Source organism: Cynocephalus volans, chromosome 4 (genome assembly GCF_027409185.1).
Source record: "Cynocephalus volans isolate mCynVol1 chromosome 4, mCynVol1.pri, whole genome shotgun sequence".
In the NCBI taxonomy this organism is placed as follows: Eukaryota; Metazoa; Chordata; class Mammalia; order Dermoptera; family Cynocephalidae; genus Cynocephalus; species Cynocephalus volans.
In genome coordinates, this window is record NC_084463.1 from 15,220,148 (window position 1) to 15,235,723 (window position 15,576).

Below are 15,576 nucleotides of genomic sequence, written 5' to 3' on the forward strand. Positions count from 1 at the left end.
CTCTACGCCTCAGTTTCTCCGCTTGTAAAATGCAAACAATAGTACACCAGACAGGGGTCAGACGAGGATTCAGTGAGGTATTAACGTAAAGCTCTGGAAACACAGTGCACACCCTGTAAATAGCAGTTATGATTTGCTACGCTGTTATGCGGCCCCGCGTCAGGGCCTAGAGACGCCTGCGGTCTGCGCTCCTCACCTTCCCGCGCACCTGCACGCCGGGGTCGACCCCTCTCACTATTCCACTTGAGCGTACTGATGACTCCGTGGGGTTGCACAGAGACTGGGGCGGGGAGCAAAGGGTATGCGCAGTCGCAGAAGGGCTTGTAGTGGCGCCAGCCGGCCGCTGGGGGCGCTAGCCGCTGAGTTCGCTCCGCCCCGAGGGGTCAGGGGTCACGGGTCACCGGATGGCAGGAACAGGCCGCAAGTAGCGGAGATACTGGTTGCTGGGCTTATGGCGCCGGCGCAGCGCTGCCCTGTGTGCCGACAGACCTTTTTCTGTGGTCGCGGACACGTCTACAGCCGCAAGCACCAGCGGCAGCTGAAGGTGGCTTTGGAGCGGCTCCTGCCCCAGGTGCGGAGCGAGGCTGGAGGGAGCGGGGGATGCAGGGCAGTGCAGTGAGCGCCCGGGGGTTGTGATTTAGGGGTTCCCCCTCGGGGTCCTGCTTTGCCTCTCCCCCGCAGGTGGAGGCCGCCCGCAAGGCCGTCCGCGCCGCTCAGGTGGAGCGGTACGTGCCCGAGCACGAGCGCTGCTGCTGGTGCTTGTGCTGCAGCTGTGAGGTGCGGAAACACCTGAGCCACGGAAACCTGACGGTGCTGCACGGGGGTCTGCTGGAGCATCTGGCCAGGTGACCGCCGGGCTGGGAGCCGAGGGAGGACACTTTAGTGATTTGATCCGGGTGGATGGATTGAGTCTCTTTACAAGCATTGCCAGCCTTCGGGGGTAGGAGGCTTATAGCTGCCATGGTCTCAGTGATGTTAGTGGTCTAGCAGGGAGAGCCAGTTGGTCACTGCCCATCACCTCCCCTCAGATACTCACAATTTAATTGGAAGAAGGGAGACTGGAAATCTTGGAGACTGGTAACGGTATTCCTCTCTCAGCTTTGCCCAGGGCAGAAACCCAGATGTCAGTTTGCGTTAATTACCTAATGCTTAGATATTTAATATTTTACAATCTATAGCTGTGATTATTTATTCTCTCCATTCTCAGCCCAGAGCACAAGAAAGCGACCAACAAATTCTGGTGGGAGAACAAGGCTGAGGTCCAGATGAAAGAGAAGTTTCTGATCTCCCCCCAGGATTATGCAAGGTAAGTAAGTCCCAATATGAAAAATGAAGTAGCAGAGTGAATTCTCTAGATCTTTGTCAGGTATGGGAGCTTCCTGTATAAACTGGAAAGCTCAGTAGGGACTTTATAAAAGTATCTGCTGTCTTCAATACACTTATTATTTCAGGCACTATATTAGACACAAAACAAGTGTGACAGAGTTGATTTGCTATCCAGTATAGGATCGGATGACAGAGTTCTCGAGGTTTATAATCTAATTGGGGGGTGGGATTTAGCGAATAGAAAACAGTATATAATAAAAGTTGACTGTAGTCAACTACGTAAATGTGAGGCACAGAGAATACTAAAGTCCTTTAGGAATAGAAGAGGCTGTTTATAGTGTGCAGGATGCTGGTGCTCATCCAGTGCCCATGTTTGATAGTTTTGGACGCTATTTTAACTGCACTCTGGAGGGCCCTGAGAAACTGAAGTGCAGGAAGCTGGTCAGTACAGAGGGAGTGTGAGCCCTCAACTGCTTCAGGAAGAGAACACAAGCAGCCTCATTATGCCACTTTTAATTGGAACCATACTGAGATTATGGGGTATGGAACCCAAGAGGATCTCAGAGCCAAGAAGTTACAGAAAAATACATGATACCTGCTATTTCTATCTACTCTGTGGAGAATAATGAAGGGAGAAGAAGAAATGCTTAAATTCTACTACGTTGTCTTCCAATCTGTGGTTCAGAATGGGAGGAAATGGGAAACAAGACAAAAAACACTTACTCCTCACACCCTTACCTAAATCCCTATGATTTTTGGTGGGTAAATAAAGGGTAGTTAAGCAGAAAGTTACAGCTGAAAATTATGAGGATGGACTCTTCAAACTTACATGGAGTGATTTCTAGGATATTCTAAGTGAAAAAAGCAATGTATAAAAGAACATATATTATACTACCTTTTGTGTAAGAAAGAAATCAAGGATATATATACAAATGTGTATATATTGGCTTGTTTTTCGAAAAGGAACACATGGTGTTATAACACCAAGGTCAAGGGTTCAGATCCCTGTAATGACCGTCCACCAAAACAAAAAAGAACACATAGATAATCAAGAAACTAATGAAACTGATTACTTTTTTTTTTTTTTAAAGATGACTGGTAAGGGGATCTTAACCCTTGACTTGGTGTTGTCAGCACCACGCTCACCCAGTGAGCTAACTGGCCATCCCTATATGGGATCCGAACCTGCAGCCTTGGTGTTATCAGCACCACACTCTCCCGAGTGAGCCACGGGCCGGCCCTGAATCTGATTACTTATCAGTTAGTGTGACCCAATTAGTTTGACAGTGGAACAACACAGAGGTGACAAGAATAGAACTAAGATTTCTGCGCATACTTTCATTTATTTATTTATTTTTAGGGGTGGCTGGTAAGGAGATCCAAACCTTTGACTTTGGTGTTATCAGCACCTTGCTCTCCCAAGTGAGCTAACTGGCCAGCCCAGAGTCTACTTTTTAAATATAGTTTTGACTTTTTTTTTTTGGTCTTTTTCGTGACCGGCACTCAGCCAGTGAGTGCACCGGCCATTCCTATATAGGATCCGAACCCGCGGTGGGAGCGTCACCACACTCCCAGCGCAGCACTCTCCTGAGTGCGCCACGGGCTCGGCCCAAGTTTTGACTTTTTAACTTTGTAGATTGTCAAGCTCACACGTAAGGCAAGGCCAGACCAAGGCCAGAATGATTTGACCAGTAAAGATGTAAGGAGCCAGTTTTCTTTTGGATTTTTTTGTGGGCTTTTTTGGTGGCTGGCCAGTACAGGGATCCTAACCCTTGACCTTGGTGTTATTGGCACCACCTCTAACTAGACAGTTTATTACTTATATAGACAGTGAAGAGTAAGTCCAAACTGCCAAATTCCCAGATCCTTGTCCCACACACGAAAAAGGACTATACTGAAACAGAAAGGGATGACTGCAGTGAGATGAGGGATACCTTGTTGTTGGGGAGCCAAACCTAGACAGCAGCTAAGTGGTTTGTTTTGTTTTGCTAATTTATTTATTTTGGGGGGGGGGGGCTGGCTGGTATGGGGATCCAAATCCTTGACCTTGGTGTTATAAGGCTGTGCTCTAACCAACTGAGAAACTGGCCAGCCCAATTTATTTATTTTTAACTGACAATTTTGGGCCGGGGGGGGGGGCACGCAGCATAGTTGGCCACCATGGGGATCCAAACCCTGGACCCTTGGTGTTACAACACTGTACTCTAACTAACTGAGCTAACCAACCAGCCTGACAATTTTGGGGAGGGGTGTGGGTGGCTGGCTGGTATATTGACCTTTTTTTTTTAAGTTAAATTTTATATTCTCAACTGTAATCTGAGAGGAGGGGAGCAGAAACACCCATGCCACATCAGAACCTGGGAGCTGACAAGAAACTATCTCATGACAGCCTCCCAGGGGAGATAAGGCCAGTGGGAGATGGCCTCATAGCAGCTTCTTACGGGCCTTCCATCCTCTCCTGTTCCAGGAGTGTCACACAAGGTGTTCAGCCAAGACTCTAATAAGCTCTGGTTCAAGCCATTGCATGTATCAATATGTGCGAGGTGGCCAGGGCACCGTTGATAGTGGTATTGGAATTATTTGGAAACCTTTTTGTGTATTATATATAAAACAACTGTAAATATATTGATGTTGTTGGGAACCAGAGTTTTCACTATGACAGAGGAAGATAAATGTAAGGAGTGGAGGGATTTGAATATGGAGATACCACTGTGAATTAAGGGGAAAAAAAACTGTCCTCAGGAAAAGCTAGAAGCATAACACCTGTGTAGCAATAAGACCTTTGTTAACACTCAGCTCTTTGCTTCTAAACACAGTTTTCCAGTAAAAGGACCCAAGTCTCATTGGAGAACTGGTTTTCCGGTGTGTAGGAGAGAAAGTACTTGCTGAGCCTGGAATGTCTTGTGCTAGAAAGTGAGAAAGTACACAGATTAATGGAATCAGGTCCAGAGGATATAGGAGCCGGTTTGAAGGGGTTCTCACTAGCCAAATAATGATAGTAATAAATTGCAGTATAGCTTTATAACTACAGTGACCATATGGTTATAATCTAACAGCCAAGTTCTGTGTGACCTTGGGGTGGGGGACAGAGAAGCCATAAAGCACATTTTTGAGACAATGGGGGAAATTTGAGTATAGACTTTATGTCTGTATTCTATATAGACTGTGTCTGTACTCACTAGCCAAATATGGGACAATTTGAACAGCAAAAAGAGTAATTGAGGGGCCGAGCCCGTGGCGCACTCGGGAGAGTGCGGCGCTGGGAGCGCGGCCACGCTCCCCCCGCAGGTTCGGATCCTATATAGGACTGGCCGGTGCACTCAGCCGGTCACGAAAAAGACAAAAAAAAAAAAAAAAGAAGAGTAATTGATTTTCTTAAGTGTGGTAATGGTATCATGGTTGTATAGAATGTTCCTGTTCTTGGGACATACATGCTGAAATATTTAGGGTTAAATCTCATGACATCTAAAACTATTTTTGTTTTGGCAAAAAAAAAAAAAGTGTGTGTATACGTGTGTCTATGTATAAAAGAAAAGTGGAGCCAGCATGGCAGAATTTTAAGTGAATCTGGGTAAGAGGTACACAAGTGTTCAGTGTACTATTTTGTTTCTGTGAGTTTGAAATTTCTCAATTTTTTTCTATTGAAGAGCTTTCCACAGCTGGCAGTGGCTAAGGTTCTGGGCTGACTTTTCCGCTTTTCTTTTTAGATTCAAGAAATCCATGGTGAAAGGTTTGGATTCCTATGAGGAAAAAGAGGATGAGGTGATCAAAGAGGTTAGCTAAAGGAAAGGCCTCTGAAAGACCAGCCCCACGATCCTGAACCCATCTAAGCAGCCTCTCCCCCACAGATGGCAGCTCAGATCCACGAGGTGGAGCAGAACAGGCAGGAGTTGGTTCGATCCGTCTTAGAGGTTGGTTTCCCTCGGAGGATCCAGAACAGTATCCAAATCCACTGATCCCTGGCTTTCCCAGGTCCAGCATTTCACGAACCAGCTCTTCTAAGAGAACTCACGGACTCCATTCCTCACCTGCTTGGCTTGAATTCCCTTACCTCTCTGCCAGAGGGCAGGCCTAGTCAGTGGAGAAGATGTGGGCAGGAGTGGGGGAGAGGGAAGAGTTTGCAAGCTGGGCAGTACCCTCCATGTACTAAGTTGTTTCATTCCTATAATACCGGGGGTCTGGAGGTGGGGACATGGCCTAGGCAGGGTCTTAAGCATTCTAGACACATTTATTTTTCCTGAATCAAACTCAGCCTCAGGCAGTGCCAGACCCAGAAGAGGGCTCTTCAGCACCTGGAAGCTGGAAAGAGACAAACAGGTAAGATTGTAGGGAATCTCTTGTTGGCAGTTTGACATCTTAGAGCAATCTATAACCTTTGGCTGGGAAATGGGAACAAATCTAATCTTTGCCATCCTCATGGCTCAAGGACCTCATCTGCCAGCCTGACTCCTGTTTGCCTTTCAGCCGAGTCACTTCCAGCTCACAGCAGCCCTCATACTTGGACCTGCCACCAGCTCCAGAGCTTGACTGGATGGAGACAGGACAACCTCTGACATTCATTGGCCATCAGGTACAACGGAAAAGCAAGCCAGAAGAGGACCAATGTCCCCTCTGGTCCCAGAACACTTTCTTCTGTTTTTCTACGTATTCTCCTGACTATTCCTGTCTCCTCTGCAGGCTCCCGCTAACTATACTATTCCCTAGTGTTGTGTTCTAAGACATCTCTTCTCACCCTTCCTGTTAGTCTTATCCACGCCTGTTGCCACCACTGCCATTTAGGAGTGCCAACTCCTAAATCTTGCCCTCTTCAGAACTCATAGCTCCAGTTCAGTACAGGACATTAATTATTAACCAATGTCCCACAGGTATCTGAAACCAACCCCCACCACTCCTGTTTCCAGTCACTACAGATGCACCCTTTCATCTCCCATATCCTATTGATAAGTACATCTATCAATTTTACTTCCTGTCTGCCTCTATTCAGCCTTGAGACAATTTCTACTTCACCTATAGTGCTGCCCCAAATACAGAAAATCATCACACCTCCTGCCATCTCGTATTCTGTACTCCAGCCTGTGTTGTTCCCTGCTCTTACACATAATTGTCATTGCCTAAAATATGCTTTTGTTCCCTCATCACCTTGTGAAAGCTTACCTTCTTTCAGTCCTTAGCTCAGATGTCACTCCTTTTATAGAAGGCTTATCTGAACAGGACTCATCCCTAACAACATGTATGCTTTATGAAGGCAGGGTTTTGTTCATTCGCATGTAGTAGGCACTCTACTTTTGGACACCTCTACTATTAAGACCATGACCCTCTTGATGATAGGACTGTCTTTCAGTGACTTATGCTCTTAAGGTTTAACATCAACTGGGGTGCAGGATTAGCAATTGTGGCAGCAGTTTCAGCCACCTTTAAAGCTTGCTTTGTCTCTAGCTATGAGTATCCTATCATTTCTTAGCTTTCTTATCTAGGATTTTTTTTCCCCCCATTTCCAACTACAGGATATACCAGGAGTTGGTAACATCCACTCAGGTAAGGTCCAGGGCAGTGTTTCTAAAACCATTAACAGGCAATTTTTTTTAAGGCATAAAATTGACCAAGATAAAGCATGTATATCTGATAAAGGACTTCTATACAGAATATATCAAAAACTGTCAAAACTCAGTAAGAAAACCCAATAAAAGCTTATGAACAGATGTTCATCATTAGTCATTACAGAAATGCAAATTAAAACCATCAGGAGATACAACTATACACATAATATAAGAAGTATAATTAAAGACTGATTGTACAAAGTGTTTGGCAATTATGTGGAGGAACTGTGGAACCCTCATATACTGCTGGTGGGAATGTAAAATGGTACAACCACTGTGGAACAGTTCAGCATTCAACCACCATATGATCCAGCCATTCCATTCCTAGTATTTACCCACAGAATTTCTAGAAAGCCTGTCTATACAAATCTTCCTAGCAGCTTTATTTGTCGTAGCCCCAAACTGGAAACAATCCAAATGTCTATCAAAAGCTAAGTGGATAAATAATATTCAGCAATGAAGAAGGAGCTACTGATAATATGCACATCAGTCTCAAAGTAATTAGGATAAAGGCCAGACCCTCCCCACCAATTATATACTATTCCATTTATAGGAAATCCTAAAAAATGCAAACTAAAGTGATAGAAAGCATATCAGTGATGGCCTGGGACAAGCGAAGAGTATCAGGAGGGACAGGAAGAGGATTTTAATGGGGCACAAGGCTACCTGGGGGTGATGTTCAGGGTCTTGAATGTGATGGCTTCCCTCAAAAGGCACCAAATTCAAATATGGGCAGTTATATGTCTCAAAGCTATTAAAAAGAGTGCATCACATTTAAGGTATGTTGCTTTATTTGGTGGATATAGGGCTCTAACACTTAACCTTGGTGTTATCAGCACCACACACTAACCTAAACTGAGCTAACTGGCCAGCCCTGTTGCTTTAAATTAGTCTCAGGCTTTCAATTTTCCAAGCTCCAGAATTCCTGGTTTTTGCTTTTCAACAAAAGCAAACATTTCAACATTTCTAGTTCTCTATTAGGTGAAGTGAGCTCACCTAATAGCTAGTTCATGTTTCACATAGTCTGAAAGTTTTTTTTTAAAAAGGTGCCTTCATTTCTGCTTAATGGGTCTTCCTTTTCCAGGTGCCACACCTCCCTGGATGGTCCAAGATGATGAATACAGCCCTGGGAACCAACAAATAGGACCTTCCTATGAAGAATTTCTTAAAGAAAGTGAGTAAATTAATTCAAGAAGGGCAGAGGGTTCCTTAAGTTTTCACACTCAAAACTATTTCCCTGTCATCGCAGAGGAAAAACAGAAATTGAAGAAACTCCCCCCAGACCGAGTTGGGGCCAACTTTGATCACAGCTCCAGCACCAGTGTAGGCTGGCTGCCCTCTTTTGGCCGGGTCTGGAATAATGGGCGCCGCTGGCAGTCCAGGTATGGATCCAGTATCAGGACTCAACCTTCTACCTCTCTGGAATCTCACCCTTCATCTGTTAACCCTTCATTTCTTTTTAGGCATCAATTCAAAACTGAAGCTGCAGCAAGGAACAGAGAGCAGTCACATAAATAAAAAAGCTAATTATTTCCAGATACTCTTCCAACTACTATAAGTGTCAAAGCAAAGTCAACAGACCCATAACTACTATTATTCCTTCCACCAAATCCTTTGTAATGGCCTTTCTTAGGAAACAGACATACCCATTCATTTGACTTAATAAAGTTTTATTTTTCCAAACGTACAGTTGGTTGGACCTGTAAAAAAAAAAAAAAAAAAAAAAGTAAATGAAAAATGAGAACCACAGAGCCTTGTAATATGATATGCACTTCCTATGACATAAGCCCCTGGGTTCTTGGTTCACCTGTTCACGCATCTTCACCAGCAGCTGGGGCATCTCCACCCTTGGTATTCCTGGTGTAAATTACTTGAGCTCTGTGCTTTGAAACCAGTTTGATAAGTCCTAGGGAGAAAGGACAGGTTTTCACATAGTAGTAGTACAAGATGCTTAGCTTAACAAATGCTAGAAACTAGTAAGTTTCCTAACCCTTCCCAAAACAGAATTGCTTAATTTGAGACAGTTTGGTATAGTTCTTGGATGATCTATTTTTACTTTTAAATTAGTGGCCTATCATCTGCTGTTCACATAGTCACACTAGCGTTTTCCTATTACTTATAAGTCACTATTCCCATATTATAGCAGTCACTATAGTTAGCTTAATTTATACTCACTGCTAAAAATAGAATTAAAAGATAACACAAATCTCTCCATAAACTTTTTGAATATCCTGCATATGAAACTATAGTAATTAGACCCACTACTTGATTTTTAAATTTAATCCATCAATAAAAAAATTTTGCCATAAAGGTTTTTAATGTTTAACCATATTTCAAAAATAATCATGTTTCATCTGTAGTTCTATGCATTTACTCAGTTGAAACAAAGGATTCCTGGGCTTCACTTAACTGCCATTGAGATCCATGGCACAAAAATGACTGAGAACCCTGCTTTAGCGTCTATCCCAAGGATAAAGTATCAAAATTACAATACAAGTACTTCAAAAAGTTCGTAAAAGGACTCATATTCATTTCATTCTATTTTCCATGAAATTTTTGAAGTACCCTTGTTTTACTAACAGTCGATGGCTTTATTTTACTATGCCTTTTTTAAAAACTTCCAACTGCTTTCCCAGTTGGGAAGTGCTTTCCCAAAAGCACTTAAGCTAAATGTTTAAGATAAATTTAATCTGCAAAAGCCAGTATAAAATACTAGTACAAAATACCCCTTACCTTTACTAAGGAGCTCCTGAAGGGCTGCCCTGGCCAGGGAACCACGAATCTTCAGTCTCTCAGAGACCACAGCTGGGGTTATAAGTTTATAGTTGGGAACTTCCTTACAGAGTTTGTCATACGTAGCTTTGTCAAACAAGACTAGGTTATTGAGCTTATCCCGAACTTTGCCTTTGGACCACTTCTGCTCACAAAAACAAAAGGGAAAACTAGTCAGTACTCCTGGTAGAAGCACCCTTTCCCTCCCAAGCAACCTGTATCAGAGAAATCTCTTTCAAAGACAAATTATGTTGCAAAAATAAACGACACGTCTTTGGGGGTTTGAAATATGGGCCGAGCCCCACAGGATCCGTTAAGATAACATACGCTAGGCAATAGAGCAAATACTTTATACACACTTGTTTCATCTCCATGACCTTTCGTATGCACCACCTCAATTCTTCAATGGGGAAAAAGCATAAGTGGTGATGGGGAGCATAAAATCTAAAACCTACAAACTAAAGTACTGACTATAAACGGGACTATAAACGCTACAGGAGGGCGCTCCCAATCTCCCTTACTCTCAGAGGAGGAGCTCATTCCTACCTTCTTTTTGGCCTTGCCCCCAGATTTGTTCACTGGATCTTTGTCTTTCTTAGCCGACTTTCCTGCATCTTTCTTCTTCTTGTCGTCCTTGGGCGGCTGTGGGAGGAAAGCAGGAATGCTGCCAGGTCCTAAAGGAGTTCCAGGCACCCCTACTAGCGACCTCCCAAATCCCTCCCGAACTCCACTACCGGAGCACATGGGTGAAGCAATACCGTCGCCCGCCCGAGAGCCAGCCCTGCAGTCCAAGGAGCCCTCCCGTCCGATGCCGCCTCCACTGCGCCCTAACATCATCCCGCTCTTAGAACCCCGCCGGCTTCACACCCTGAAACTCACCATCGCGAAGCTCCGAGAGCACCTGTGACGACTGCAGCCTACCTAAGATGTCGGACAGAAAGGAAGCGCTGTTCACGAACAGGCTTAGAAACCTCCGCTGCGAGTACTTCCGGGGCAAGGGGCGGAGCTAACTCGAAGACGTTATATGGCGAAGCACTCGCTCACTAGCCGGAAGTGGGTTCAGGTGGCTCTTTTTCCTCAGGCTTCTCGCCCTGGACATGACCCTCAGGTTGTTGAACTTTGCTGTAGTCGTGAAGCAATTACATAGTGCTATTTTCTCGCACTGAAACACGGGAAATAACTGACCAGGTCCCGACTACTAACTTTAAGGCATTACTAAGGCCCAAGCGTATAACTCCAAGTGCGCAAGCGCCGCAGGTGATGGCGCGCTGGGGCTGGGAGGAGAGAGCCAGGGAGGGGGCGGCTCCTGTGACTGCGGTTCCGGGGTGAGGCCATTGGGAAGAGACGGAACCGGGTTTCTGAGCGGCGGCCGTGGCGGCGGCGGCAATGGCGATTTTTAGTGTGTATGTGGTGAACAAAGCTGGTGGCCTGATTTACCAGTTGGACAGCTACGCGCCGAGGTCTGAGGCTGAGAAGACTTTCAGTTATCCGTTGGATCTGCTGTTGAAGTTACACGACGAGCGTGTGCTGGTTGCTTTCGGCCAGCGGGACGGCATCCGGGGTGGGCTAGGCTCGGGCCCGGGGAGCGGGGCTCGGTGCTGAGCAGGTGGGCTGGTGGTGTGTAGTAGGTGCAGAAGTGGGGGGCGAGGGGATGGGATCGGGTCCTTGTCCCCTCGCCGGAATCCTGGGGTTGGACCTTCCCTGACTCTTAGCCTCACCTCCGCAGTGGGCCATGCAGTGCTGGCCATCAATGGCGTGGACGTGAACGGGAGATATACGGCGGACGGGAAAGAGGTGCTGGAGTATCTCGGTAATCCTGGTAATTATCCGGTGTCCATTCGATTTGGCCGGCCCCGCCTCACCTCCAATGAGAAGCTCATGCTGGCCTCCATGTTCCACTCGTAAGTCGCCCACCCTTGCTTCGTGCCTGTTGGCCTGCAACTTGGTTCTTAGGCTGTCTGGGTTAGTGTGGTTCTGTGGGCAGTCTTCTGAGCGGCGCTACTTACCTTTCTCTACCTTCTCTTAAACAGTCTATTCTTGTGTTACGAAAAGAACAACTGATCCAGTATGTCTAGGTTTTAGGTGATAGTGGCAGTGGCGTGATCATGCTTAAGGCAACTTCTCTGAGCTTTAGTTTCATTTTTTTTTTTTTTTTTTTTAAAGGTGACTAGTAAAGGGATCTCAACCCTTGGCTTGGTGTTGTCAGCACCACGCTCAGCCAGTGGACGAACCGGCCATCCCTATATAGGATCCGAACCCATGGCTTTGGTGTTATCAGCACCGCACTCCCGAGTAAGCCACGGGCCGGCCCTAGTTTCTTCATTTTTAATATAGGCCAATTGAAATAAATGATCTTGAAATATCTTTTCTTGCTGTCAACTATGGTATGAGATGTGCTGGCATAGGCCTAGTCACGAGCTAAGTAAGCGTGGCACATATGCCTACAGTGTTCACTTTACCCAAAGTTTTCAATGTAAAATGTTTTATAGAAAAGTATGTAATGTAAAATATATGTAGAGTTCAAATGAATTTAAAAGAAATTTTGAGGGCCGGCCCGTGGCTCACTCGGGAGAGTGCGGTGCTGATAGCACCAAGGCCCCGGGTTCGGATCCCATATAGGATTTTAAAAAAAAAAAAAAGAAAGAAATTTTGACGTTGCTGCCAGGCAGTTCACACCACCTCTCCTGACTGTCCCAGGCTGTATTGTGAACTCCTCAGCAGATGGAGTCACTTCAGTGGAAAAATGTAAGAAGCACTCCTCCCTTCCAGCATTGGGATGCATTCCCAACTTTGCCTCCTTTGCATATAGGCTCTTTGCCATCGGCTCCCAGCTGTCTCCTGAACAGGGAAGCTCAGGCATTGAGATGCTAGAGACAGACACATTCAAATTGCACTGCTTCCAGACACTGACAGGTATGCCTCTCCAGATAGGCCAGAGGGATGTGATGGGGCAGGTTGGGGCAAGGGATTGATTCAAGACAGCTTTAGTAAGCAAGGAGGGAGGTGGTGTCAGTTTTTCCTGGGACAATTATACAGACACATTTATTTGCTTATTTTGTGAATCCAAAGGCAATTTACTTTGAAGGTGATTTTTGTCCACATCATCCAGCATGCTGAACGTTGATTATCCTATATTCAAATAAATCTCAACTTAATGCTATCATGTACACATTTGGGAAAAGTGTAAGTGTTCCAAAATGAAATTTGAAAGCCAAATGGAAATGGCCTTTGGATTGCGAGTGACATTGCCTCACTTTCTCAATGTAGATTATTGAAAACTGCCTAAGTCTGTCTCCTGACTGGCGTGTTTCTGTTGAGGGACTCCAAGACTGGTAACAAATGGTAGAGCTGGAACTCAAAGCCTGGTGATATGATAAAGTCACTTCTCTGGTCTCATCATTGATTCAAAGTCTTGCATTTCCTGCATTATGTAGCAATAGGATAAACTAAAAATGGTCTTATGAAAGTTTTGCAAAATTAAAAGTGCTGTACAAATAAAGGGTGACATTTGCTGCATTATCTACCCTCTTGGCTTCTCTCCAGGGATCAAGTTTGTGGTGCTGGCAGATCCTAGGCAAGCTGGAATAGATTCTCTTCTCCGAAAGATTTATGAGATTTACTCAGACTTTGCCCTCAAGAATCCATTCTACTCCCTGGAAATGCCCATTAGGTAGGTGGTCTCACTCCCCAGTTTCTGATCAAAGTCTCCTTGCCCCTCCCTGTGTGGTCTGCCCAAAATCATTTGAAGTGTAATAGAATATTATTTATTTTATTTTATTTTTTTAAAAGATGACCAGTAAGGGGATCTTAACCCTTGACTTGGTGTTGTCAGCACCACGCTCAGCCAGTGAACGAACTGGCCATCCCTATATGGGATCCGAACCTGGGGCCTTGGTTTTATCAGCACCGCACTCTCCCGAGTGAGCCACGGGCTGGCCCAGAATATTACTTTTAAATAAGACAATAGTTTCCTTACCTGCTAGCTGCCAGAAATAAATAAGACAACAGTGACTAGCCCTTCCTTTTTCTTTTTTTGTTTAGCCATTTATTTTGAGAAACCAGAGACTTTCCTTGGGGTTCATGTCCTTCAATAAGTTTTTTTTTTTTTTTTAAAGATGACCGGTAAGGGGATCTGAACCCTTGGCTAGGTGTTGTCAACACCACGCTCAGCCAGTGAGCAAACCGGCCATCCCTATATGGGATCCGAACCCGTGGCCTTGGTGTTATCAGCACCGCACTCTCCCGAGTGAGTCACGGGCTGGTCCCCTTCAATAAGTTTTTCCACTGGCTCTGCCTTCAAAGTGGGAAGAGAGTCTCAGGCCTTACAGTCCTTTCTTATTTGTATCTCCTGGGTCTGGCTTAGGTGTGAGCTATTTGACCAGAATCTGAAACTAGCATTGGAGGTGGCAGAGAAGGCTGGGACTTTTGGACCTGGGTCATAGGCTGAACCTGCAGTGGACCCTCAAATTCTGAGAGATCCTGCAACAGGGGTCCTGCTGTTTCCACTCCGTTGGAGAGCCCAGCAGCCTTGTTAGTGCACTTGAAACTGGGAGAATGCTGAGCCTGATGACATGTACTGATCCTTGAGCCTTAATACCGTGCTCTCTTTCCTTCTGTATATATCATGGTCCTACTTCCCAACTGTATAGATATATTTATGAAGTATGTAGGCCCATACATACTGTAATAAACATTTTTTTGGTCTCAGTGTTTGTTATCCTAAATGATGATTTTTTGAGAAAGGCACAGGAGGGGAGACAAAAATGATAAGGGAGTTCTCGGAAGATGATATTATGTTCTAGTAGAAAACAAATATGTGTTCATTAAATAAATGAACATAAGACTGAATCATGAGCCTTGGATCTTGTCCTAGAATTGCTACTGATTTCCTGGAGTCCTAGGGGGAGGATGAGGATGATGATGGAACATTTATCCAGCACTTAACAGCCACGCTATACTGCTTTATCTCACTTAATCTTCACCCTAACTGCAGGGGGCACATTCTGCTACAGATGAGATTTAGCAAGGTACAAACTATGTGCCTCCAAGCTGGTTACTGTTAGCCTGAGTTTGAACCCAGGCTTTCTTTTTTTTTTTTTTTCTGGCACCAGTTGACGTTAAATTTGTCCTAAAGCCACGGAAGTGAAAACTATGATAAAACATTCTGCTTTCCTTTACAATCCCCGTAACACACACACACAAAAACTTTTTGTAGGACAAAAATTGTTTTGTACATGGGACGAAATAATATAAATTCAAAACTTACAGATAAGGGTTAGCTCTATCACACTCATCTTTTTTAAATGTTTATATGAGTATCCAGTTAAAACCAATAGGAATCACTCTTGAAACGTTATCTATGTGGATTTCCAAGTACACCAACAGACTGCATACTGTCTTGGAATGTCCTCAGAAGGCTCTGTCATTGATCAGGTAACAGAGTAAAAACCCCAAAGTCCTTTGTTTCAAATGGAAGAGGGAAAGACAGAGACAGAAGAACTATTCAAGCTTCGTCTTCTTTCCTTGTGGTTTGTGGTCTCCTCCTCTTCCTCTGCCTTCTCGGAAGCCCCCTTGCCCTCCAAAACCTCCCCGGCCTCTGCCACAGGCTTTCTGACCATACTATTAGTAAACCACTGTTAAACTGTTTCCATCCATCAAGTTATTTAACCTGCCCAAAACCCAATAGCTTCATCTCTAAAATGATCATTGGACTATATGGCGTGCAGTTGAAGGCAGAGGAGGCATGTATGTAAAGGAGTCTATCTCCACTTCAGCTTTTCCTTTCCTGGGAAATGAAGTCTCTCCCTTTTGGGGTGAAAAGAGCAGCTATTGACAGTACTTCCCAAGGAAAGCCGTCTCTGGCTTATATTACCTCTTTTGA

The 15,576-nt window shown here is 44.8% G+C and overlaps 3 protein-coding genes across 4 annotated transcripts; 2 read left to right on the forward strand and 1 right to left on the reverse strand.

Annotated features, from left to right (window-relative positions):
- Window positions 1-406: 406 nt before the first annotated feature.
- Window positions 407-8,665, forward strand: CENATAC (centrosomal AT-AC splicing factor). 2 transcript variants are annotated; one of them, XM_063093979.1, is made up of 11 exons: window positions 407-571; window positions 682-845; window positions 1,208-1,306; window positions 5,034-5,100; window positions 5,175-5,237; window positions 5,579-5,643; window positions 5,791-5,896; window positions 6,831-6,861; window positions 8,008-8,097; window positions 8,173-8,305; window positions 8,387-8,665. In XM_063093979.1, exons 1-11 carry the CDS (start codon window positions 452-454, stop codon window positions 8,439-8,441), a joined length of 993 nt encoding a protein of 330 aa, XP_062950049.1. In that variant the 5' UTR covers window positions 407-451; the 3' UTR covers window positions 8,442-8,665. The 2 variants fall into 2 exon arrangements, with proteins under 2 accessions (XP_062950049.1, XP_062950051.1); XM_063093981.1 differs by having other exon boundaries at window positions 5,034-5,088.
- On the reverse strand, window positions 8,573-10,684 carry RPS25 (ribosomal protein S25). The gene is made up of 5 exons (XM_063093982.1): window positions 10,575-10,684; window positions 10,242-10,337; window positions 9,657-9,840; window positions 8,731-8,829; window positions 8,573-8,623 (listed from the first exon to the last, which is right to left on the reverse strand). The coding sequence occupies exons 1-4, from the start codon at window positions 10,575-10,577 to the stop codon at window positions 8,735-8,737; spliced, it is 378 nt and encodes a 125-aa protein (XP_062950052.1). The 5' UTR covers window positions 10,578-10,684; the 3' UTR covers window positions 8,573-8,623; window positions 8,731-8,734.
- Window positions 10,685-11,006: 322 nt separating this feature from the next.
- Window positions 11,007-14,403, forward strand: TRAPPC4 (trafficking protein particle complex subunit 4). The gene is made up of 5 exons (XM_063094297.1): window positions 11,007-11,256; window positions 11,422-11,596; window positions 12,505-12,608; window positions 13,239-13,365; window positions 14,059-14,403. The coding sequence occupies exons 1-5, from the start codon at window positions 11,082-11,084 to the stop codon at window positions 14,135-14,137; spliced, it is 660 nt and encodes a 219-aa protein (XP_062950367.1). The 5' UTR covers window positions 11,007-11,081; the 3' UTR covers window positions 14,138-14,403.
- The last annotated feature ends 1,173 nt before the right edge of the window (window positions 14,404-15,576 follow it).

Bases quoted from the DNA above. Each gene is read 5' to 3' on its own strand.
- CENATAC (XM_063093979.1), top strand. From the start codon at position 452: ATGGCGCCGGCGCAGCGCTGCCCTGTGTGCCGACAGACCTTTTTCTGT. The intron at 846-1,207 runs GTGACCGCCGGG...CTCCATTCTCAG, and splicing joins CTGCTGGAGCATCTGGCCAG to CCCAGAGCACAAGAAAGCGA. The intron at 1,307-5,033 runs GTAAGTAAGTCC...TTTTCTTTTTAG, and splicing joins TCCCCCCAGGATTATGCAAG to ATTCAAGAAATCCATGGTGA.
- RPS25 (XM_063093982.1), bottom strand. The intron at 9,841-10,241 runs GTAGGAATGAGC...TTTTGTGAGCAG, and splicing joins GGGGCAAGGCCAAAAAGAAG to AAGTGGTCCAAAGGCAAAGT. The intron at 8,830-9,656 runs GTAAGGGGTATT...CTTTCTCCCTAG, and splicing joins TCAGGAGCTCCTTAGTAAAG to GACTTATCAAACTGGTTTCA.
- TRAPPC4 (XM_063094297.1), top strand. From the start codon at position 11,082: ATGGCGATTTTTAGTGTGTATGTGGTGAACAAAGCTGGTGGCCTGATT. The intron at 11,257-11,421 runs GTGGGCTAGGCT...TCACCTCCGCAG, and splicing joins CCAGCGGGACGGCATCCGGG to TGGGCCATGCAGTGCTGGCC. The intron at 12,609-13,238 runs GTATGCCTCTCC...GCTTCTCTCCAG, and splicing joins CTGCTTCCAGACACTGACAG to GGATCAAGTTTGTGGTGCTG.